At 37.7% G+C, this 24308-nt stretch overlaps 1 protein-coding gene across 1 annotated transcript; it reads right to left on the minus strand.

Moving 5' to 3' along the window:
* Window positions 1-1539: 1539 nt before the first annotated feature.
* Window positions 1540-21749, minus strand: LOC126795648 (mitotic spindle checkpoint protein MAD1). Its single transcript, XM_050522445.1, is given in 16 exon segments — window positions 1540-1675; window positions 2007-2045; window positions 2179-2307; window positions 6239-6306; window positions 6676-6767; window positions 7154-7316; window positions 8437-8640; window positions 8727-8837; window positions 9691-9853; window positions 10577-10800; window positions 13534-13650; window positions 18857-18949; window positions 19040-19114; window positions 19116-19238; window positions 19636-19719; window positions 21633-21749. Coding segments are annotated over 12 exon segments (1560 nt in total). The 3' UTR covers window positions 1540-1675; window positions 2007-2045; window positions 2179-2307; window positions 6239-6306; window positions 6676-6681.
* Between the last annotated feature and the right edge of the window lie 2559 nt (window positions 21750-24308).

Here is a 24308-nt window from a genome sequence, read left to right on the forward strand (position 1 = left end):
ACTGGACTGAAATTGATTGTCATTGTTGTTGCCTACTATCTATCAGATGTGATCTGATATGTGTTCTTAAAACGTGAAATTGAACTCTGAGTTCTTATATATATATATATATATATATATATATATATATATATATATCTCTCTCAATTTTGAAAGCTTAAACCATTATTGAATTGGATGAAACTTTGTAGAAATGATCTTGAATAACATAACTAAATATTGAATCGCTTATGATGAAAAAATTTGACCGAAAAATTTGCCAAAATTGAAACTTTACTCTGTAATTTCAGAATGAAACTTCACTGTGGATAGATACCGTATATATATATATATGTGTGTGTGTGTGTGTGTGTGATTCTTGTTGTGAAAGCAATGAAGTTGATAATGAGTGCCCTTATTCTTTTGGATGCATCTTATGCATTTAGTTGTGTTACCATAACGCATAGGCATCACGGCCACCTGAGCAAGGAAATAATGCAATGAAGATGGAGTCCCTGCGCTAGGCTGCTAGTGAAGCTCAGTCCATTAAAATAGAACCTGACCAGCAATTCTATGCGTATGATGTCGACTATGCATGTGATTAAGGAGATTAAGTAGAGGCAAAATAGTCTTAAAATAAATTTGTTTGTTAAGCCTTTCAAAAAACAAAACAAAAAATTGTTTGTTAAGAGATTAGCCAAGATTTGTTCATTTGCAATGGACAATCTTCCCTTTGTCACCCAACTTCAAAATGGACTAATCACCCAATTTCACAGGAAGGAATGATGTTTTCGATTTAGGTGATTGCGCCCGATCATATTATTATGGGCAATTACCTTCGAACAATTTCTTCTAAATTGGGAAATTATTTCTATCATCCAAAACCCTTTGTACTGATTCGTAAAAATTACTTCCCGTCACACACATAATACGTTAATACTACATTACCACAGTACTTTGAAAAACGCAATGTACAGAGTACTAACTTGAATTGCCAAACGTGTTTCGCCTCAAAATTCTAATTTTTAAATCGCCGCATTTAGAAGTAATTAAGAATTACATCCAAAGATGGTTGATCAGAATGAGTTATTGACCTCAGAATACCATTATAAATTCTTTTAGCTAAGCTGAAAGGGAGCAAAAGGTGTCAATTGGAAGATCCGTAATCACAGACGGTGAGCAGATAACAGATGAAGACCAAAAGGGAAGCTGTGCCAACAAAAAGATAAAATAACAGGTAAATTGGAAGTTCTCTCTAAGTGTGGATTACAAAACGAAATTGGGCATAAGTTACACTTTCCAGACACAACTAAAAAGGCTCATTGTTGGTGGAATCTTGCCCTCGATTAAGGTTAAGAAAACAAGCAACGGTATATACATACAGTGACGATCACACCACTACGTGAACATGAGACAAATGCACATTTCAATTACCAATAGCAACGGTAGATACAAGACTAATAAAAATGCAAAACCACACAATTTCCAGCAAAACAACCGACTTTGTAGCGCGGCACAACAATATATGGCAAGCTACAACGATGTTTGGTTTTAGGTAGAAAAAAAAAATCAAAAAATACAAACAAAGAAAACAATTCTTCATCATTTAGCTCAGGGTTCGCCCGTTGAACGATTCCACTGTTAAATTAGCGGTGAAAGCTGGGATTGAATTCATCTTTCGAATAAATATCTCAACCTGTAAGACAATATTCTTAGATGAGCTGATGAACAAACTTTTCTGTTTTGAGTTTTGACATAACACCAGGTTGAAACCACCATTAAATTAGCAAAAGATTGATAAAACAAGGTCTTAGACAAGCATTGGACTCTCCGTGTACCATAAATATCTCAACAGATTGATAACCTAGTGACAAACTTCCATCAATGCTAATTTTAAATTCATTTAGCTAGAGAGTTGGACATGCAAGAAAAATAAGACTAGCACTGAATTGAATTGGAACGCAGGCACGCGCGCACAGTCGCAGGTAGTAATAATTGTTGAAAAATGAAAACATTATGCTCTATACCTGTTGAGATATCTCACGCTGAGAGGTATAAGCATTTGCCTGATTAATATAAACAGAAAGTTAGTACAAATATTCTTACATCTGCTATATTACAAAATCGGATGCATACAAAAGAACAATCTTTGCATCCTCCAAGCATATAGGACCTCATAACATTTAGGCACCACCTTACCATAATGTTTGTAGTCCCTTATTCGTATTCAAATTCAAGCTTCTCATCATCGCCTTGAGCATATATTGATTGAAGGGTAAAACGTGTAACAGGGATTCCATTTGGTCGCTGGTGTTCATCCATTACAATCTGCCAAAATATTATATAGGAAGAATAAACATTACATTTTTATCTACAGCACTGATAGTCATTTAAAGTGCATTTCATGATAAGGTGACATAGTTCCATTGCTTATCAATCATGTGAGATTATATGCCAACTTCTACAATAATACTTCTCGAGACAGAGAAAAAAATAAAAGTGAAATAATGGAAGCTAGCATGGACAAAGAATTAGAGCAATGATGGGCATTTTAGTCCCCTATGCCCCTAACATATTATCTATGATGCACTAGTACGGGTACGGGACACGGATACGGGTACGGCATGACACGGGGATTTGTTTCTTCTAATATGTAGCGTTTTGGATACGTTTTGTAAAATATTATTATTATTATTATTATTATTATTATTATTCTAGATTTTGATCAAACATGAAAATTCTACTTATATGATCATAATGAATCGATGAATATCTCTTCTTCATTGTTGGCAGGTATAAACACGCATTAGAAGGCCTATGGGTGGTTATGGTTCTATTTACATGTTATACACTAATAGAAGTTCTTCGAGTTTCAAGCAGCACGTGGTTAAGTTTTTGGACAGACCAAAGCACATCAAAGAGTTATGCACCTGGGTTCTACGTTCTTATTTATGCAATTCTATCAGTTGGTCAGGTATGACATGAGTTAGTATATGCATTTTATATCATTCTTTGAAATATGTTATTGCAGTTGTGAGTCATAACAGATAGGAAGATTGAAAGAACCCAGATTTTATACTTTGTCTACATAAACATAACGATGGAGTTGAATGAATCAACAAAACTTACCGGAAAAGAGGTCACTTGCGTTAGTCCGTCGTTGTGGCCTTCTGGCGAGGGCTTTTTCAGTTTTTTCTGGGTTCACGGTTCACCTCCCTCGGTCTCTCTTCCAAGAGAACGAAACACTGTGTGACTAACTCTAGATTTTAGGTTTTATCTCATTTTTAACGTGAAAATGACAATTTTACCCTAAAGACGTATCTAGAATCGTATCCTGACCGTATTTTTTGGGTTGACTTTGTACTACATAGTTAGGATACGATTTTTCATCCATGGATACGTATATGCAGCGTATCCGAACCGTACCCGTATCCGACACGGGTACAATACGGACATACCCATTTTTTGCCGTATCTATGCTATATGGCATATTATCATACATACACATCTTGACTCTGTTTTCTACAAGCAAAGTGACTACTCATTAACTCTTCTTTGACATTATGTCACTTTTCTTGTATTATTCCATTAAAGTAGGCTAGATCGAAAGAGGAATTTGATGTAAGAGTACCGTACACATTCACCATACACATTCTTAGACCCTAGATTCCTGATGCAACACTTGATGAAGTTGTACATCGAAATGATGAGAGCCTACATCTGAAACTCACAACCAAGGAGAAAAGTAAAAGAAACCACACACACACACACAGAGGAGAGGATTGTACATATACACTCCTTGTTAGTTATACCTACTTGTATATTTATATATAATTTTTCAATTGTATGATTAGAAATGGAATTCTATCAGACAACCAAGAGTAAAAAAAAACGAGGGTGGCCTAGAGTCAACAAGGGGCACTTCTACAAAACAGAAACAACCAACAGCAACAACAGGACCAGGACAACACACTGAACTCCCTATGAGGTCGTTGCCTTTCAACGAAACAGAATGGAAGAAAGACCAGTCTTTGAAAGCGCCCACTATCTTACCCTCTTCCAAAGATCCTTTTTTTTTAAAGCATCTTCCGAAGATCCCTTATCCCTACACCTACGTATTCTATAAGTGTCCTTTTGTTTGTTTCCATCCAGAGCACCCAAATGACAGAGAAAACTATACAGCCCCAAATAAATGAAGGCAGGTCAGAGCATGACTTCCTTCCACCAAACAATCTGACATAGAGCACAGGTAGAGTATAATGAGTTAATGACTACGATTGGTTGTCCTCCCCCTGGTTGTGCTAATCCCAAGGTGCTAACATCCAACTCACAACTAAGATTATTAATGCACTACCACCAAACTTTCTCAGGATGGGAAATCTTAGGAAAATGAGCTGCAAGTCATGTTAGTAACAAGCACGAAAAAAATGACAATTTACAGAGTGATAATAACCTTTATCTATCCGTAGTTCTGTACTAATGCCACGATCTCAACCCATTCGAAACAGACATACGTAAGGACATGGGTATATTTGTTTTTTGTTGACGAAATTACTTTACTACATCCCATACATTTTAACTTCCAGTTGTGGACTGGAGCAAAGATAGTGGCCAACACTTGGTTGGGAAAGAAGTATCCACTTGGAAGCCTAAACATAAACCTAACACTTTTGGTCAAATTCTCTGGTGTAGTTTCAGGGTCGTACAAGGGTCAGATTTCAGTTTTACAATGTAATTACAGTCTAGCTATTTAGGTCTCAGGGTAACTACTCAAGGGTCTTATTATTGATTAGTATTTAATTCGGTCCTCTGTTCAAGGTTTTTTTTTTTGGAAAAAAATTAGATTATATTGCTTGTCAATAGTCAAAGGGCAAATTACGTCAGAATACCTCGTCTATCACAATCCGATAGACCACAAGAAGTAATAAGACCAACACCCTCACTAGTAAACTCATGGGCTCATGCAAGAAGCCTCAAACAAGAAACAAGAAACGATCTAACCTAATTCCTTTGGCAAGATTATCAGCTGACAACGGCCTCAATTGTGACACCTAGTAAACAAAAAACCAAGCATAATCGCTTCTCTCTGTTGTTCAGGCTGACCCCCAAGAAGCTTCAACCCAAGAACGAAAGACGAGTACTAAATTGGGGAAAAAACCCCTGCCCCCTGGAATCCCATACAGGGTAGAGAGGGTTAAGGCCCATTATCAGCTGACAACGGCCTCAATGGAGACACCTAGTAAACTAAAAACCAAGCATAATCGCTTCCCTTCATTGTTCAGGCTGAAACCCAAGAAGGTGGCACTTCAACCCAAGAAGGAAAACTAGAGCACTAAATTGGGCCAAAAACCCCTAGAATCCCATACAGGGTAGAGAGGGTTAAGGCCCATTTTCAGCACACCCTAGCCCAACTAGGTCAAGGCAGCCTCCAAGAGAGGCCTAGTGCAAAGCCCAACAGAAAAGGCCCGAGCCCATCACCACCCCTATTGTCTCTGATCTGCTCGATTCCATAGCCGCCGCCGCAAAACACCGAACCCACCAAGACACGTCGCCACCAAAAGCAGACCAAATCCCTCATTGTCAAGCTACCTAGCATTCCCCATGGACCACCGAGGCAACGCAGCCATCACCACCACATGGATCTTCCCTGAACTTACCATGACTACGCCAAACAGATAAAAAATGATACAGCCAGCATCCAGCGCTGTCATGATCTGACAGTTGACAACTCCATCTAGTGTTTCTAGGTGCGGCTGAGGGTTCGGAAGAGTTGGCCAATATTCAGTCTTCCTATGTTGTTCTAGTTGTCCATGGGATATGCAATTTAAGCCTATAAATGTAGCTACTGTTTGCAAACTGGAAAGAAATCAAAATCAACTTATATTAAATGCTCGGTGCCTTTGGTTCTCTTCTCCTAGCCTATTGTCTGTTCTCTCTCCCCTAACCTTTCTCGTTCAATTTCTTCCTTCTACATGTATCTTCTAAATTCAGTCTGCTTTCTTAGTCTCTCAAAAATCCCCAACCTACCCTAATCATACTCCCACCAATTTTTGCGTTGTGCTACATCAGATAAGTTTAGTTACCGAAATGACATGAAGGTCATATGGAAGTCTGTCATCGTACACTGTAATATTTTCATAACTTCTCAGTATAACTATTAGTCAAGTGTAGAGAAATTAGTATACCCTAGAGTGAAGCAAATTTATTCTATTAAGTAACGATTCATGAATAATAAGAAGACAACAACTATATCTTGTACCTTGTAACCAAAAAGCTCACAACATGCTCTCCTGAACACTGAAATTCTGTCAGCAAACAGTCTTGTACCTGTTCCATGGTATATTCACATGTTCAACCCAATTGAAAGTAAAACCAGAACAAACAATGCAAAGTATACGAAAACATTCCATCTACCAAAATCTTAAGCTGTTGGGTACTTGGGGTATGTTTAAAAACATATATCAAAGTTTACAAATAGATGCTATGCTGTCCTCCCTCCTCCCAGTAGGCCCCAGTACCGGAATGAAAAGCTTTCATCTAAATTTTGAAGAATCAAATGATAGAAAAAAAAATTGGCTTTAAAAGCTATCATATTGTTATATGTAGCATTTCCCCTAAAAGCACAAGCTAAAGACAGTAGGGACTAATCAAGCTTCACAAAAACTAAATATATTCATAGCCCAGATGGTTACTCACCTTTCCTCACGTTTTTTCAAGAGTCGCAATTTGTTCTTTCAACTGTACTATCTTTCCAGAAATGTCTGAATCCACCCATTTCCCAGATTCACCTGAATCATAAAAGAGAAACAGGCATGTGACCTACATTTAGTATAAAACACACCAAACATATTAATTCAATCACTTCAAGTTACTAATATAATGAATATTCAAAAGCAAAGATTTATGGGGCCAGGATTTTTAGATTTTCTGTTGGGAGAATCTGTTCAGTATAGATACCCAATTTGGAATATCCAATTTCTATGTTTGGATGCATCAAGATGTAGAACATGAGCAGTAGCGGCAGTGATGGGGATGGCAGCCACGGTGGTGGTCAGGGTAAAGGCTGCTAAAGCGCCAGTAAATAATGCAATTTTGTCATCATCTTAAAAGGAAAAGGAATTGTAGTATTTTACAAAACGTTATCATACAAAGAAGGGTAGAACTGTGTTCTGACCTGACTGGCTTTTCAATTCTTCAACAGCTTGTAACCTCTCCTTAGTCTTCTGCCGTTCGGTTCTTAATGCCTCTATAGTTTGTTTTGCTTCATTATCAACTATAAGAGTATTCACCATACGTAAAACTTTTGTATTTGCAGCAGAGAAATCACCATGGCCCAACTGTAGACACGAAAGAAGCAGTTGATTACGTAATCCATTTTTGCAGCAAACCAATTTCTGAGTTTAAGATGCAAAAGACTGCAAGATAATCTCTCTCCACTGATCAATTTACATGTCAATGATAAAACAACAAAGCAAAACAAAACAAAAGAGGATATTCAAGTGACTTATTCAGATGAATAATTGTGAGCTTCAGTTACTCGAACAGATGAGGACGCAATGAGATCACAACATTCACCCAATATGAACATAACATTTTATCAGATAAAATATTAAAACATGTACAGAAATACAGAGGAAAGCCTCGAAACTGGTGCTACAGCATAGGGCCAAGTGGCCAACAAGTTCTTATATTTCTATGCAAACAGCAAACAAAAATCCCACCAAAGAACAACTGGAAAGAAAAAACAAAAGCCAAAAGCCATAATAAAAATAGGTGCACTGTAAAATGACAGTGGACAATCTGACCTCTGTTATATGTTATGAACAGTGGTAATTTAGAATAACTAGTAAATGATGAAACTTACCAACTACAACGCATTAAGTATCCATCAGTGGAAACATAAAAAGGCGTGGATACATGGACAAAAATTTAAGAATCTGTTGTTTTCATATAAAAGTATTGAATGCATGTACTACAGGTGTTTGGACTAATATATGGTATGTGGTAACCCCCCAATGTAAATAACAAAATATAGTTGCCAAACAGTAGCGTTGTACTGACAATAGATGTTACAGCCCTTATTAACTTCCATTATATGCTCTAAATACAAGTCATTGAGAACTTGAAGTCCTTAGCTGGGTGGACATAAGGAGAAATGGTAGCTCAGGCCTATGACTCTCAAGTAGTCTGTGCTTACACACAGTGACACTTGTCATTCCATAAACGGAGAAGGCAAGAACCAATAAGCTTATAATTAGCCTGGCCTTATAACAATGAGCATACAGGCAAAGGAAAACCATAACATCTTTGATAACTCTCAATGTAAGCGGAAAAACCTAATATGGGTAGTGATCTCATTCTTTTATGAAAAATCCAAGGTACAGGGGAATGTACCTTTCTGGTCCAGAAAACGAACCAATTCACATCAATAATCATCGACATAATTCTGAGACCTACCTTCGACTCCAGCAGAGAGATCTCTGAACGAAGTTGATCACCCTCCCTCTCCAATGACTTCACTTTTCTTGCTTCAGTTTTTAATCTATCATTGAGCAACTTTATTTCTTCGTGTTGACAACTAATAACTTGCTTTTGTTCATATAAAGCAGAATCTAATTCTTTAATATAGCCTTCCTTCTTCTCGAGAGATGATTCAAGCTTCTGCATGAGCAAAACAGGAAACCAACCAAAATTTAAAAGGAGATTTCAACAATTATTTATAATACAGAATAGAGAACATATAAAACCTCGAGAAGAGTTCGACTGCTAGCTTCATCTCCGGCACCTTCACTCTTTACCCGCTTAAATTCATTGATGTCATTTCTCAACTTATCTCTTTCCTCAGTGACCCTAGAAAGCTGCAAGTTTACTCTATTTATTAACTATTGTTGGAATAAAAGGAACAAAAAAAATCAAAAGAAGATAGAGGAACTATGGCACCAAAGTAGGTGACATACTCCAAGTTGAAATTGAAAAAAAAATGTCAAAACCACCAATATTCCTGCCATTTCTATGCATCTAGCATCTATCAACTGAAAGATATAAGCACACATCTTTAAATACCAAACAGGAACCCAGTATCATGGCATAAGCTTATGATAACTGGCAATTTTCAGCATTTGTATTAAAAATAATAAAAATAAGTCATAGCACTGTAACACTACAAGAAATTAGTCTTAAGATGTTGAGATATGATCCCACATTGGGAAATGAGGCCTAGCCTGTGGATTTATAAGGGTTTAGGCCACTCCATCCATTGCCAATTGATTTTAGATGTGAACTCCAGACTACTTTATCATAAGCATACATCATTAGCTCTATTAGGGATAATTTAGGCTACAATCATTGTTATTATTTTTGAGCATTCCATGCTGAAACTGGCGAATAGCATATTGATTGTGAATACTTATGAATATTGATTTAAAAAAAGTGGCCATAACTCCTTATTCTTGTTAAACTAACCTGCATCACTAAATTCTATACAACATCATGGGGAAGCCACCACAGACTACTAGGTCCAAACTTTTGTGAGAAATCGCTACAACTACAAGAAGAAAACCAACCAGCAAGAAACAAAAGAGCTCTAAATAGAGTATAGTGAAATCCTGCCATGTTACATCCAGCTTTAGAGAAAAGATTAGAGGGTGACACATGAATGCTAGGTTCTGTTTTAGTTATAAAAACAAGACTGCATAAAACTATCCTTCTTACCATCTTGTCAGCCTCTGATTTTGTTACCTCCAACTTTGCTCTCATCAGTTCAGCCTCACTTTCAGCAGTTTGTTTACCATTTAATGCAGCATCCAGAGCTACCTCTAACTGTTTCAAGCGGGCAGTTGCCTCCCCCTCCCTCTTAGTGCTATCAACTACCTCTCTGCATTAGAGGGAAAACCTCAACAACTAAATCCTGAAAACATGCATAATCAAATATATACTATACTCTTCTCCAAAAAAAAAACGTACTATACAGACCAAAAAAGTATGTATACAACTCTCAGAAAATAGCATATTACAAGCAGAAATAGAGGGGAAAAAGGGCAAGTTGCAAGAGGTTACGGATAAGGTAGGGCAGCGGTTGGACAAACTGCGAATCCTCATAATTTTCAAGGTCTCTTATTGATTCTTAACCCAAAAGAAATCGAAAACCCCAGAGTCCTCAAAACCCAAGCAATAATAAAGATATTAGACTTGAGCATGATCAATCTTCAAACATAATACACAGATGGTGTAAAAAATGGCCAAAAAATGATTTTGATAGTTCCATAACTGATATTAAGCATGTGACACAATACAAAAATAAATAAGTAATTATGTAACTAGTTATTCAGCTCTAAAAAGAAGGTAGAAATAAAATTAGTCTTGTAAGCAGTCCAGAAGAGCGAGTTCTCAAACAGCAATATATTTATGAAATTACTGGTAACTGAATTTCAGCTAAGTCACGCTCACAACCTACTCACTGAAAAAATGTAAAGGTAAGTAAACCCTGCCTGACACCACTTTTTGAAAGAAAAAAAACACTAAATGAAGAATAAATGAGCCAACCTTTCTCATTAAATGTACAATTAACAGCACAAAACTAACCGAGCTATTCACATACTTTTGTAAGGCTCCAAACTTCACAGGTATATCATCACAACGTGACACACCTGGAATGTTTTTGGTCATCAACTTCTTCATGCTTAATTGAAATTCTTGTAATTTTGAATAACTCTGACTCAGCTCTCTCTCTCTACAGCCCTTTTCTTCCCTTAATTTTTCCTCCAACAACTTCACATCTTCATGAGAAGACTTCAGCTTTCTTGCTGCCCTCACATCAGTTTCCTAGTGAAATTAAAGAGGATCTAACTTGATCAGAGGATTATCATAGAACTAAGTTAATTTTATATTACAAACTACAACACATTCCAGTCTCCAAGCAGTTTGAGAATCTATATACATTTTCCTAGATCAATTGAATTCAGAGGAAGAATGTCTCCCTCTTAGTCAATCTAATTATAATTATTAGTATCTACAGAACAAATGACATATTATTATTACAATTCATATAGCATAATAAACCTAACTGAATAGATTTGGTTAAGCATAATAGGAGACCTTGAAAAGTCTTCTTCTACCTTTTGATTTGCACCTCAACAACAAAATTATGCTCTGCGTCTCATATAACATAGCATCTGAAAGACTAGTAAATTTACAAAAACAACATAGCTCTTGTTATGCATTTGAAACATCAAATTCAATTGCACGAAGTTTCCTAAGTTATGGTTATGGTTGATGATATAAGTCAATATTTCACAGAGATGGAAACAATATCGTGTTTTCATTATGTTTTTTTTCCTACAAGAATTTATGAGACAAAAGTTTATTATGAAAAGCACAAAATGTGAAATGGACTAAGGAAGACCAAAAGTCCCATCCATGCTAGTAGGACAACAACAATTAACAAACCAAAAACCCATAATGCCTGGCCAAAAAAAGAATCAACCAGGAGAAATAATCCCATGCTACTTGTTGGTCAAAACCCAACTACACCGTTCACTAGTCGTACAGAAGGTAAGGAGCAGATCTTAGTTTTCTGGAAGGGAATTCTCTCATCCTTAAGAAATCTTCTAGAAGTTCTTTCGTAAAACTCTTAGAAGAAATTCTGTGCTACAAAATCTGATAAGCAAATGCTAACACCGAAATAAAAAAGAATGATGATGAGATAACATATCTGTGAAATCTCAAATAACTATGGTGACCGGCCTAGCAACTTGACATCCAAGGCCTAGCAATATAGAGTTATAAACATAACGAAAAAGCGAAACCATATTCGAAAGACGATTATCCATTGACAAAATAATTATGTCAAAGAAATATTTTGCCACCACTTTGAAGTAATTACTTGACAAAGTCCAAAAATAGAACAGACATCCACCTATGGAAGAGCCACACAGTAGTCATCCACCACTTTGCCTATATATTTAACTTTTGATGCAGGCGATACTTTCCGTAAGTACCAAAAGAAGCACGGTCATTAGTAAACTTCTCAGAGAATTACCATAACAAGAACCTTAAAGACATAGCCTGTTAAAAAGAAGAATATTGTTGCAATCAAGGAAGAGAAGCCATCCATCTATTCCAACGGTTTGGAAAAAGAAACTGAAGATTTGAATAGAACTCATAATGGCACTATGGTGAAAAGAATTACTGCTTCGTTTTCTTCTCTCTTGACAGAACAAAGATGAAAGTCTGGGAAAACAATACAGAAAAATCATGACTCTGCTAATGGTCTCCCAAAATATACTCCTGTCAGTAATAACAGCGTGGCATAGGCAAACTGGTTTGAGTGATAAGCTCAAAATATAGTCTTCTAAGAAACTTCGGGCCCAAAGGAGCCAAATGGTTTTCATGAAAAAAAAATGAGTACTGTATTAATTATTTTGATAATGCAAAAAAGAGTTCTGATTGAAGCAAAAACTCCACTGCTAAATGGCCCAGAATAGTGGTATTTCCCTGTTCCCAAGTCACCAGGTGCTGACTTACATAGATTTCCTGGTTGGAAACTTGTTGTTAAACTACAGATTCACTAACCTCACACAGACATGCCTTCAAGAAGGCCTGATGCTAAGGTGACATAGACTGATGTAGAACACACAGCTGCATTATTCATGGAGAAGTGGGACCGCCAGAAGCTTAAGCAAAAGCACTTCTGATTTATTGTATAATGATCATTCATTGTACAATGTGTTAGTAATAAGTGGAACAGTGTGCATTGTTCCAGAATTAAGTATTGAATCAGTTATTTATCAAGAGTTGGTATTCTTTGTTTTATTATAACTTAGCGGGCCGAATCTATAGATTAGCCCCTACAAATAAGAGTTGTATACAAATAAGAGTTGTAAACTGAATTTCTGGCAGTTCATGATCAATCAAAAGTTTACCCTAACTCTCCTCTCTCTCTCTCTCTCTCTCTCTCTCTCTCTCTCTCTCTCATACCTAGAGGGTTGAGACATTGATAGCCCCTTTTTCTTACTTCCTATGCCAGAGTCATGGACTGAACCCTTTCTTTGTAGCTTGATGTTTAATTTATCTTGATTCGAATGTTCAGCCTCACTCTCCTCTTTCTCTGTTTTATCAGTTATCTAGAGGGTTGAGACATTGATCTCTCCCTTTTCTTACTTCCTCTACACCATAGTCATGGACCAAGCTTCATTTTAGCATGATGTTTAATTCATCTTGATTCATTTGTACCAGTGATAAATAACCATATATTCAGCACTTGGAAACACAATTATGAACCACTCAATAAATAAAGACCAGGTCATATAACTAGACATTCATCCAAGTGTTGTGGTGTGTGATACTATCTTTTTCGTCTTTACATTAAACCTTAATCTGCCTGCCTAAACAGGATAAGATCTGAGAAATAGCATATATCGAGATCACTTAAGAAAATATGGCTCCCCTATTAAATACTATGAATGTGTATATATAAGTATATATGTGATAGTATAAGATGTCGGTCACAGAAAAAGAAAATTAATAAAAGATAAAAGATGAAGAACGCAAACTTACAAAGTTTCTAAGCTCTTCCTGCAGATGTTTAACCAATATATCATTGTCTGTATTCGTTACTTCTTGGAATGTTAATCTGGATAATGTAGTCTCCGCTTCACTCTTATGTTGCAAGCACTGGATTAAAAAAAAATATTGTAGTAATTAATAATACATGATTTTTCAAGTTAATGTATGAAGAAGGTAACACAAGGAAATAGTTTGAATATGAATGATGTATTGAACTGCTAGGTTTTTCAACTGAATTATGTTTGTAGCTACAATGGAAACAACTATATATAGACTAATAAAGCAAACAGCACTAAGAAAAGAAACTACACTAAGTAAGCACTAACTAAGAAAAGATAGCACTAACAATAGCACTAAGAAAAGAAGCTGCTGCACTAAGTAAGCACTAAGAAAAGATAACACTAACAATAACACTAACAATAGCACTAAGTAGACAGCACTAACAATACTCCCCCTCAAGTTGGATCGAGAGAATCTTTCGAACCAAGCTTGAACAATAGACGATGGAACTGAGCAGTAGGCAACACTTTGGTGAATACATCGGCTAGTTGATCAGAAGAACGCACAAACAAAGTGGTCAGAATTTTGTTTTGGACTTGATTTCGAATGAAATGACAATCCACTTCGATATGCTTGGTACGTTCGTGAAAGACAGGGTTCGCAGCTATGTGCATTGCTGCTTGATTGTCACAGTGTAAAGTGATAGGATTCTTGCACTTGACACCAAGATCTTGAAGAAGAGCCTTCAGCCATATCAATTCACATGCAGTAGAGGCCATTGCCCTATACTCAGCTTCTGCACTTGATCTTGCCACCACTGACTGTTTTTTACTCTTCCATGTGACTAAGTTTCTACCTACAAATGTGCAAAAACCAGTCGTAGACTTTCGATCAAGGGTGTTGCCTGCCCAATCAGAGTCAGAAAAACCTTCCAAGACAAAATGACCATTATTTTTCATAAACACTCCCTTAGTCACTGTGCCCTTGAGATACCTTAGAATTCGTTTGACCAAATGCATGTGTGTAGATGTAGGAGCATGCATGAACTGACTCACCAAGCTAACAGCATATGAAATATCTGGTCGTGTAACTGTGAGGTATATGAGTTTACCAACCAATCTTTGATATTCTGAGATGTGAGGGAGAGGATCACATGATGCTTCAATATCAAATTTGCTTGGAAGAGGGGTAGGAGTTGAACTGCTAGCCTTCATGTTAGCTTCTTCCAGTAGCTCAACAATATATTTCCTTTGATTGAGAAACAAGCCAAATGGTGATTGATCCATTTCAATTCCTAAAAAGTACCTCAGTGCACCAAGATCTTTAATGGCAGACTTGGTATGCAAGGTACCTTTAAAAGACTGAATTTCTTCATTACTGTCACAAGTGATAATTAAATCATCCACATAGACGAGAACAATGAGTCTTCCAAAAGTATCAGTTCTGACAAACATAGATGAATCAGTCATGCTCCTTTTAAAACCACATTCAAGAAGCACAGAGCTGAGCTTAGAATACCAAGCTCTTGGGGATTGTTTAAGACCATATATAGCCTTATGCAATTTGCACACAACCCCAGCTTCATTTGCTTGATGATGCCCTGGAAGCAGGCGCATATACACATCTTCTTCTAATTCTCCATGCAAAAATACATTCTTAACATCCATTTGAAACAAGGACCAACCAGAATTGACAGCCACAGATAACAATACACGAACAGTGTTCATTTTAGCAACTGGTTCAAATGTTTCCTTATAATCAACTCCAAACGTTTGAGTAAAACCACGAGCTACTAACCTTGCCTTGTGTCTCTCAATTCTGCCATCTGAATGAAACTTGATTTTGTAGATCCATCTGGCTCCAACTACCTTGTGGCCTTTTGGCAATTGAACAATGCTCCAAGTATTATTTTCATGGAGTGCTCGAAGTTCATCTTGCATAGCCTTTCTCCACACTGGTGACTGATTGGTCTCTTCAAATGATCTAGGCTCAGTGGTGTCACACAACTTGTTAAGAAAATCTGAATGGTGAGTTGACACATTGTTTAGAGTAGCAATATTACCAAGAGTATGTAGAGAAGTGGGAGTTTCAAAACCAAATCTCACATTTGGTTTCCTAATTCGACTAGGATACCTTCTTTCTAGTGGATCTGCCACATTGTTCTCGATGTCAGGCTCAGTGACTGCAACTGGATCAGGTTCAACATCTTCAGGTTGATTAACTACAACATCCTCGATGACCTCATCAACATCATGAACAGCTGAAGAGGGTTGATCAATGCAGTGATCATCATTTGGAGCTACAGTGTGAGGGACATGAACCTCACTATGTATAACTGGCTGAGGAGCTACAGATTCAAATAGCTCCCCCTGAAGATCATTATCTTTAGCATGAAAGAATGGTTGTGTTTCATCAAATCTCACATCTCTGGAGACAAACAACTTCCTTGATTGAGAATCATAACACTTGTATCCCTTCTGTGATGAGGAGTAGCCAAGAAAAACACACTTGATGGCTCTTGGATCTAGCTTGTCTTGATTCTTGGCATGAGTGTGAACATAACACACACAACCAAAGACTTTGAGATGATCAATGTTTATTTTTCTTCCTTTGAGAACCTCAAATGGTGATTGGAAGTTAAGAACTCGACTAGGAAGTCGATTAATGAGATATGCAGCTGTGTGAATTGCTTGAGACCACTATTTCTTAGGAACATGAGCATGAAGCATAAGAGCACTAGTCTTCTCCAACAAATCTCGATTTTTTCTTTCTGAAAAACCATTTTGTTGAGGTGTACCTACACAACTTGTTTGATGGAGAATGCCTTGTGAACTTAAGTAATTTTGCATGACTTTGGATGTGTATTCAGTCCCATTGTCGGATCTTAATATGCAAATATTTGAAGAAAAATGAGTTTTGACAAGATTATGAAAGTCTTGGAAAGATTGAAACACTTCACTCTTTGATTTTAGGAGATACAAAAACGTAGTTCTTGTAAAATCATCGATAAAAGTTATATAAAATCGATAGCCATCAAAAGACTCTACCCTTGCAGGTCCCCAAACATCCGTATGAACTAACTCAAAAGCTCGAGATGTTTTTGAACTAGAACTAGGAAAAGGCAATCTGGTAGATTTGGACTTATGACAAGTCTCACATTCATGAGTGATTTTATAAGAATTAGGAAACATAAATGACATGACATTTGATGAAGGGTGAGCTAATCTCATGTGCCACAGATTTGGAAGAGGAATGAGGCTTGTATCTGCAGCAAGACTTTGATGAAAACTTGAAGAAGCTGAAATGTAGTAAATGCCATTTAGGAAAAACCCTTCACCAATCTTCTGTTTTGAAATATGATCCTGAAACACAACACTATTAGTTGAGAAAAAAAACATGACAATCAAGAGCATGAGTGATTTTTCCAACTGAGAGTAGTTTGAATGGGAATGAGGGAACAATCATGACATATGAGTACTTATGATTAGAGAAAAGCTTAAGTCTACCCTTTCCTAAGATTGGAACTTTCTTTCCATTTGCAACTGACACATGTGATGGAGATTTGAAAGTGTGAAAATCTTCTAAATGGGATGCATCATTAGACATATGATCTGATGCGCCAGAATCCACAATCCAAAAGTCATTATTCTTGCACAAATCTAAGGCAGTGGAAATTGCACAAATGATACCTGGAATCTCCTCTTGCCCTGCAATATTTGAATCAGCAAGATAGCCTGCAAACTTGCCAAGCATGGTAGTAGCCCCCTCACTGTCACAGTTGTCTTGTCTCTGTTGAATAAAAGCTGCAAACTCATTGATGAGATTGATGGGATTTGCAGTGAAGTTGTTGAGATCTTGTGAGTTAGAAGAGCTGCAACTTGCTTGATTAGCCTTAGGAGTATAGACAGGTCTAAACTGTCCCCTCGAGCTTTCATGAAACTTGTTCTTCAACTCAGGATGAAGAATCCAGCAAGTTTCCTTCACATGACCTACTCCAGTCCTTCCAATCTTTTCACAGTGTGTGCATTTCAGATCTGGGCGTCTGCCTCGATATGGTCTGTTGTTGCTAGCAAAAGCTCTAGCATCAGCAGCCCTCTCCTCTCTTTCAACAACAGCAACTTCAGCATTTTTCATCACCTTCCTTCTTGTCTCTTCTCTTTGAATGGTGGTTCTCACATTGAGAAGAGTATGCAGCTCTGGTGACATGAGAAGATGACTCTTGATATCCTCATATTCAGCTCCAAGGCTAGCAAGAAGCTCAAATATTTTATCTTCCTCTTGTCTCTTCAAAAGTATAGCTCTCTCAGTGGTAAAGGGCCTGTAGATCTCGAGCTCATTCCATTTTGCAGTTAATTTGCCAAGATGTTCAGTGAAGGTTAGATTACCTTGTCGAAGATCAGCCAGCTCCCTCTTGTTTGGAACACTCTAGCACTGTTGTTTAGATCTCCATGCATGCCATTGATTGCATTCCACATGTCAAGAGCACTTTCTGAGTATTGAAAGATTGATTGCAGCCTTGGTTCCATGGAGTTGATGATCCATGACCTGACCAGTTGATCTTGAGAAAGCCAAGCATCATACTCAGCATCGGAAGTAATGGGCTTCTTTGCTTCCTCGTTAATGTAATTTGTCCTCTGCCTTCCTCCTATAGCCAAAGTCATGGCATTGGCCCATTGAATGTAATTGAACTCATTGAGCAAGGTGGAGGTGAGACGAGATGATGTGTTGGAGTCAATGACATCTTTGGAATCAGATGAAGAGTTTCCTACAAGCTTATCCCCTCCGGCCATGATGAAATGATAATGAAGATGAAATAAAAATCAGAAACAGCAGCAGGTCCTATGAGGATCACTACTCTGATACCATGAAGAAGGTAACACAAGGAAATAGTTTGAATATGAATGATGTATTGAACTGCTAGTTTTTACAACTGAATTATGTTTGTAGCTACAATGGAAACAACTATATATAGACTAGTAAAGCAAACAGCACTAAGAAAAGAAACTACACTAAGTAAGCACTAACTAAGAAAAGATAGCACTAACAATAGCACTAACAATAGCACTAAGAAAAGAAGCTGCTGCACTAAGTAAGCACAAAGAAAAGATAACACTAACAATAACACTAACAATAGCACTAAGTAGACAGCACTAACAATAATGTACTATCACACAATTATTCAAGATAATTATTCAGCACAATGCATTCACAAATTATGGTGTTTTGCATGAAGATAAACAAAATGACAAGCAGATTTGAGAGAGCCAAAGAAAAATAATACATTCATTTATATATAAAGGTAAGAGAAATGTACCTCATTAAGTTTATTTTTAAGATTATCCAACTGCCCTTTCAGTAGTTGTGATTCTTTCTCAGCATTCTGAGCTCTACATTCCATTCGTTCAAGCTGGGAACAAGACAATTGCCAAAGTTAGTATGGTGGATGATTGTCTAAACTATAAAGACAACTAAACTTAACTCAGAATTATGAACTCACATCAGCAGTTATTCTAGCAGCCGAGAGATTAGATTCCCTCCTGATATGTGCAAGATCGTTGTTGAGATTCCCTTTTCTCCCTCTCTATGCTTTCAGAAAGATGGCTTAGCTTTCCCTCTAAAACACTTGCTTTCTCCTCAGCTGAAGCAGTGGAAGTCTCAGCTTTTGTGCGGAGGTTGATTTCACTTTGGAGCTTAACCTGGAACAATACGAAGATGAGGACAAGGACATTTTCAAATCCTACAACTGCGGATGGGCAAGAACAATATCTAAATTTAAGATGCCACAAAATGACAATTGACTACATAAGGGAAACAAACACACAGAGTATATGATGCATCACCTACTAACACAGGATCATCGGACCAGCTAGTATGTTTACATGCATTATAGATGTTACTTATTATATCAGGCAGTATGGCATTAAGAAAATGGAAACCATAATTTTGTTCTGTTTGACAAATGTATTAAAGGTATGAATTCCACTAAGGGGTCTGCTTAAACTAGTGAAAGCATAACAACGAAAAGTAGTCATTCTCCCTGGCCACAATACGAAATGGATAGGGGAGTCAACTCTTTAATAAATATGTTTATACCTCAATTTCAGTGTATGATTGTATTTGTTCGGTGAATCTTTCCTGAAAATCATGGACCTCCTTCAACTGTGGCTCCTGCAGAGCCTGTGGATGATAACAACAAGTAGCAACAAGTGCGCCCTAATCTGATTAGCTCTAATTCAGGTTTGGCTGTGAATAGAGGACTCACTAGGGAAATCAACGAATTGAAAATCAAAAGAGGATTCAATAAGGAAAATCAACAGATTCGATTGAGAGAGGAGAGGAGAGGAGGGGAACCATTTGGCGGCATTGGTAGGTGCAGAGCATGTGGTCGGTAGGTTGAAGAGGGGAAGGAGAAGGGTGGTTGAATGCCAAGGCACGACAATATTGCCTCTGGGCGACGGGGTTTTGCGAGTTTTATGTTTTTTACCTAGGGCTGTAAACCGTTCCTAAATCACCAAATATAACTGGAACGGTGAACCAAACTGGATTACTTTAACAGTTCGGTTTTGAGCATTGGCCACTCATATTTTTAAATAAGGATACTCAAACTTTTTTTTTCCCACGCAAGGCTATTAGCTATTAAAGTTTAATGACATTACAGACTGTCATTATACTTCTAAAAATACTCAAATATTCTCTTCTCCCTAGCTAGGTCTCCGACGACTTTCCGCCAGCTCTTGCAATATCCCGGCGATTTCTGGACGACTCCGACAAGGTCCCGGCGATTTTCGAGTGATTCCATCAAGATTTCCGACAAGCTCTTATGATGTCAAAAAAGATACTGTCACAGGTATGAAAAGCTACCGTCGCCAGCAATAGAAGCTACTACAATGAGATTTCCAGCAATCTCCGATGGGATCTCAAATACTATTACCGTGTCAAGCAAAAGCTACTATTACTACCTACTAAAGATACTATATGTGAGAAATAAAGCTACTACCAAGCTGTCTAAGCGAACGAAAGATATTATCGTGCAAAAGAAAAGTTACCACCAAAAGCAAAGAAAGTCACTACCGTATAAAGCTATAGTTATTATCACCATCATCAAAAGCTACTACCAAAGGCAAAGAAAGCCACTATCGTATACAGTTATAGTTACTATATATCACCATCATCAAAAACTACTACCCAAAAGCAAAGAAAACCATTACCGTATAAAGTCATAGGTATTATCACCATCATCCAAAGCTACTACAATTGTCAAACAAAACTATTATCAACAACATACAAAGATACTACCAACAAAAAACAAAGCTACTATCCAACCTAATTAATAGTCAGTGTTCAAGAGCCTTGGCTCACTTACCTCGTTCAAGCCGGGCCCTCGCGCCAGTTGCAGTGGTTCGAGGTTGGTTCACCATCTAGAGAATGAAGATTGATTTCTCCAAAACAAACCGAGATCCATCAAATATAGATGAGGCATTTGTCGTCTAGGCTTCAGGCCTCCGTCACTGCTGTGAATCGCCGAACTAGAAGAAAAGTGTTCACGAATCTAAACGAAAATACAGCCGCTCTGGTAACTGCCGGTCGCCGAGGCTTCAAAAGGTGTTGTCATAGTTTCACCTCCGTCATCTTGGCTTCAGTGATGAAGTCGTTGCTGTCGATGTAACGCCATGTACCCCCGAGATATATTCCTTAATTTAAGACGTTGGGCATTAGTATTTTAATTCTTCACATCATTTAAAGCAACATTTTATATTGACTTCTTGACTTCATGTCGACAAAGATTGACTTTTAATTCGTCAAGGTTCCGAGAAATTGTCCTTTATGAACGTTAGAGAGGACTTTGAAAGGAGTTCGTAGACATGTGACGCACTTAGTTTGGGCGACATATGTGGAAGTTATGATCTATCAAAGTTTAAGCGTCGAAATTGGATTAAAGTTTTGGCAAGGGCAATAATGTATTTTCACATTAGACACCCTAATATCCCTAATTTTTTCCCTTCTCCCTCAAGCCGCATCATTTTTCTTCTCCTTCTTCTTCTTCCTTCTTTCTCCCCGAGCTCCCTTTAATCTCCCATCTCTTTGCCAACGCTAAGAACGCTAGCTTCGGCCACCAACTCAGCTCGCTGGCACCACCAATCGACTAAGTGCCTCTTTATAATCCTAACTAATCTAAAGGCTGCACCATCATCTTCCCTCTCCGCCATCCTCAGTCTCTGCTTCTCTAAATCCAACGATCTTTCGCCATTGCACCTCCACAAACTAGCCTAGGAGATGGAGGATAGCAACACCCAAAATTCTAGGGATCTATCGAGGTCGGGAAGCCACGCATCTACACCGATGAAGTTCAATTTGATGGCTCTACGATCTCCAAGTTCCAATGACCATCTGGCCTAGCTAGTACCAAATTCGAAGTCAACACTTGCAAAAACCCTATTCCCAATCTCCATTTAAGGGCAACTCTGCCGTGAACGGCGATTAGGTTTCCTTATGCGACATCCTTAGTTATGATGGACTGCAAGTTAAATTCAGTGGGTTTGAGGAAGGTTTGTGAATCTTGGAGCATTGGAATCACATTTTGGAAGAGGAGGAACTATTGAGTTATCATCTCTTGAATGTGGAATCAAGTTTTGGAAACTCTAAGGAGCTGAGAACGATAAATGCAGTAATGACCAATTGTCTCTGATTGGGAAAGAATGAGATGAGACTCCAGTTACCAAGGAACAGAGGGTTTTTGACTCTCGGCGTACGAGGAAATATTTAGAGCATCGTCAGGCTTATGCCTTAAACAGTGAGTTGGACTTTGTTTTCTAAAGAAATGCATGTAATTAATTATTTAGCTTTAAATTTTTTGACTTAATTATTTCATTTGCATGAGGGTCTTATATGCACAAAGTAAAGTTATTTATATTTCAAAAGCAAATAAATTTCCTTTGCTTTATTGATGTTCCTTATTATTCAAGCTATTCCTAATAGAGTTTATTAAGTTTTAGCATAAATAAATTAGTTATATTTATAAAGAATGATTTCCTATTTTTATTTCGGTAACCTCTCCTGTAATCATAAAAAGGGGCACGATCAACAGAATTATATTTCATTCTATCTTGTATCCTCTCCTTTAGCTATATAAAGGGGGCATGATCAACAAACAAAAATGTTGTCTACTATCTACGATTATTCTCATTTATTTTATTGAGTTTCGGAGATTCAGAAAGTTGTACTCACAGGAAAGAAAATATATTTTTTTTCTAATTACCTTACGAGTACCCAACCCCAACAATACATCAATACAGCGATCCAGCTTCTCCGGTTACGTGCACATATACCATCACGCTCTGCTTATTTATCGGTGGACACACAAGTGCATGACCAGTTACCCCTCTTCCTAGCCGAACACCAGCTGTGTACTTGAACCTAGAAGTCAACGATGAAAACTAAGGAAAAAGGAGGGTCTTTCCTAGTTGGACAAGGAAATCAGTCCTCCACTGCCCCATTGAGGCCCACCACGCTAGCTCCGTCCACCTCTCCGAGCTAGCCACCTCCGCTGCCTTACTAGTGCTTGTCACAAACTCGGCCAAAGTCGGCTGCATCCCAGCTTCAAGGGTTGTGTCTAGGCTTCATTTAGCGTCCTTGCTCTTATTCTGACGACCCCATGGCCTCCCCGGCTTCAGTCGCGACACCCCCGAAAGCCAAATACCCAATGCACCAGCTGTTTTCACCTGCAGACCAAGTTTGGTTGGAGAGAGAGATAAGCAATAGCCAGAGGTAAGTATGTCTACCTTTCTTCCTCGAGGGTTCACCCACCTCCTCCCTACGACGCCCACCGCCTGAGATCTGTTTAAGGGTAGAGGGAACAAGAACCTCCCCCACTTGAACTGGGCGCTTCTCCTTTGGCGACAGCGAGGGAACAAGGGTCAGAGAGATTAGGGTTTGTACTTTGTAGGGTGTTAGCCCGAAACACTATCGCAAGTAGGGACGGATCCAAGGCATTGCCTAGTGGGGCTCAAGCCCACCCAATTTTTTTTTGGGTTTAAAAAAAAACTAGGTATATATTATTATTTTTGTGGTATTTATATTTGTTCTCTGCCAATTTTTATCTAATTTTTTCCAAAACACCTCTGGCTTTTGTTATTTCCCACAACTCTCCCTTCTTGACACAGTTCACATCGTTATTGAACGTGAAGAGAAAGTGATATTCCCAGCGTTGTTTTGGTTCTATTATGTCTTCTAGTTTCTGATTGATATATATATATATATATATATATATATTGTAAAATATTTTTTTTCTTCTTAAAGAATCAAAATTTCTTAAGTAAAAACTCTTTTAATTATCTTCAATCTATCTATTGAGTTTGAAATTGTAAGTACGAGTTATTGAGGTTCAATCTAATCAATTTGAAAAGAAAAAATTAGTGTGTTTTCTAATGTCTTTGATTTTCATAATATTCTTCTATTTGCATTCACATCCATTTTTAATTTAAAAACTCATTAACATTTACAGTTTACATGGTTGTAGCGGTAAAAAAAAATTTCATTCGGCCAAACTTAAAGCCCACCTCATGTTCAAATCCTGGATCCGCCACTGATCGCCAGGACCGGCTGAGGCGCCACCTCCTCGACCTCTTCCTCGTCTTCAGCTTCTTTAGGGAAAACCATACCCCCATGATTAATCATCATGCAGATCCAGCATCTCCCAATAAACCCTCATACTTGTACTCTACATGAACCATATCCTCCAGAGAGATACGAAGCCTACGATCTATCCT

The sequence above is a fragment of the Argentina anserina genome, chromosome 5 (assembly GCF_933775445.1).
Source record: "Argentina anserina chromosome 5, drPotAnse1.1, whole genome shotgun sequence".
NCBI classification, from domain to species: Eukaryota; Viridiplantae; Streptophyta; class Magnoliopsida; order Rosales; family Rosaceae; genus Argentina; species Argentina anserina.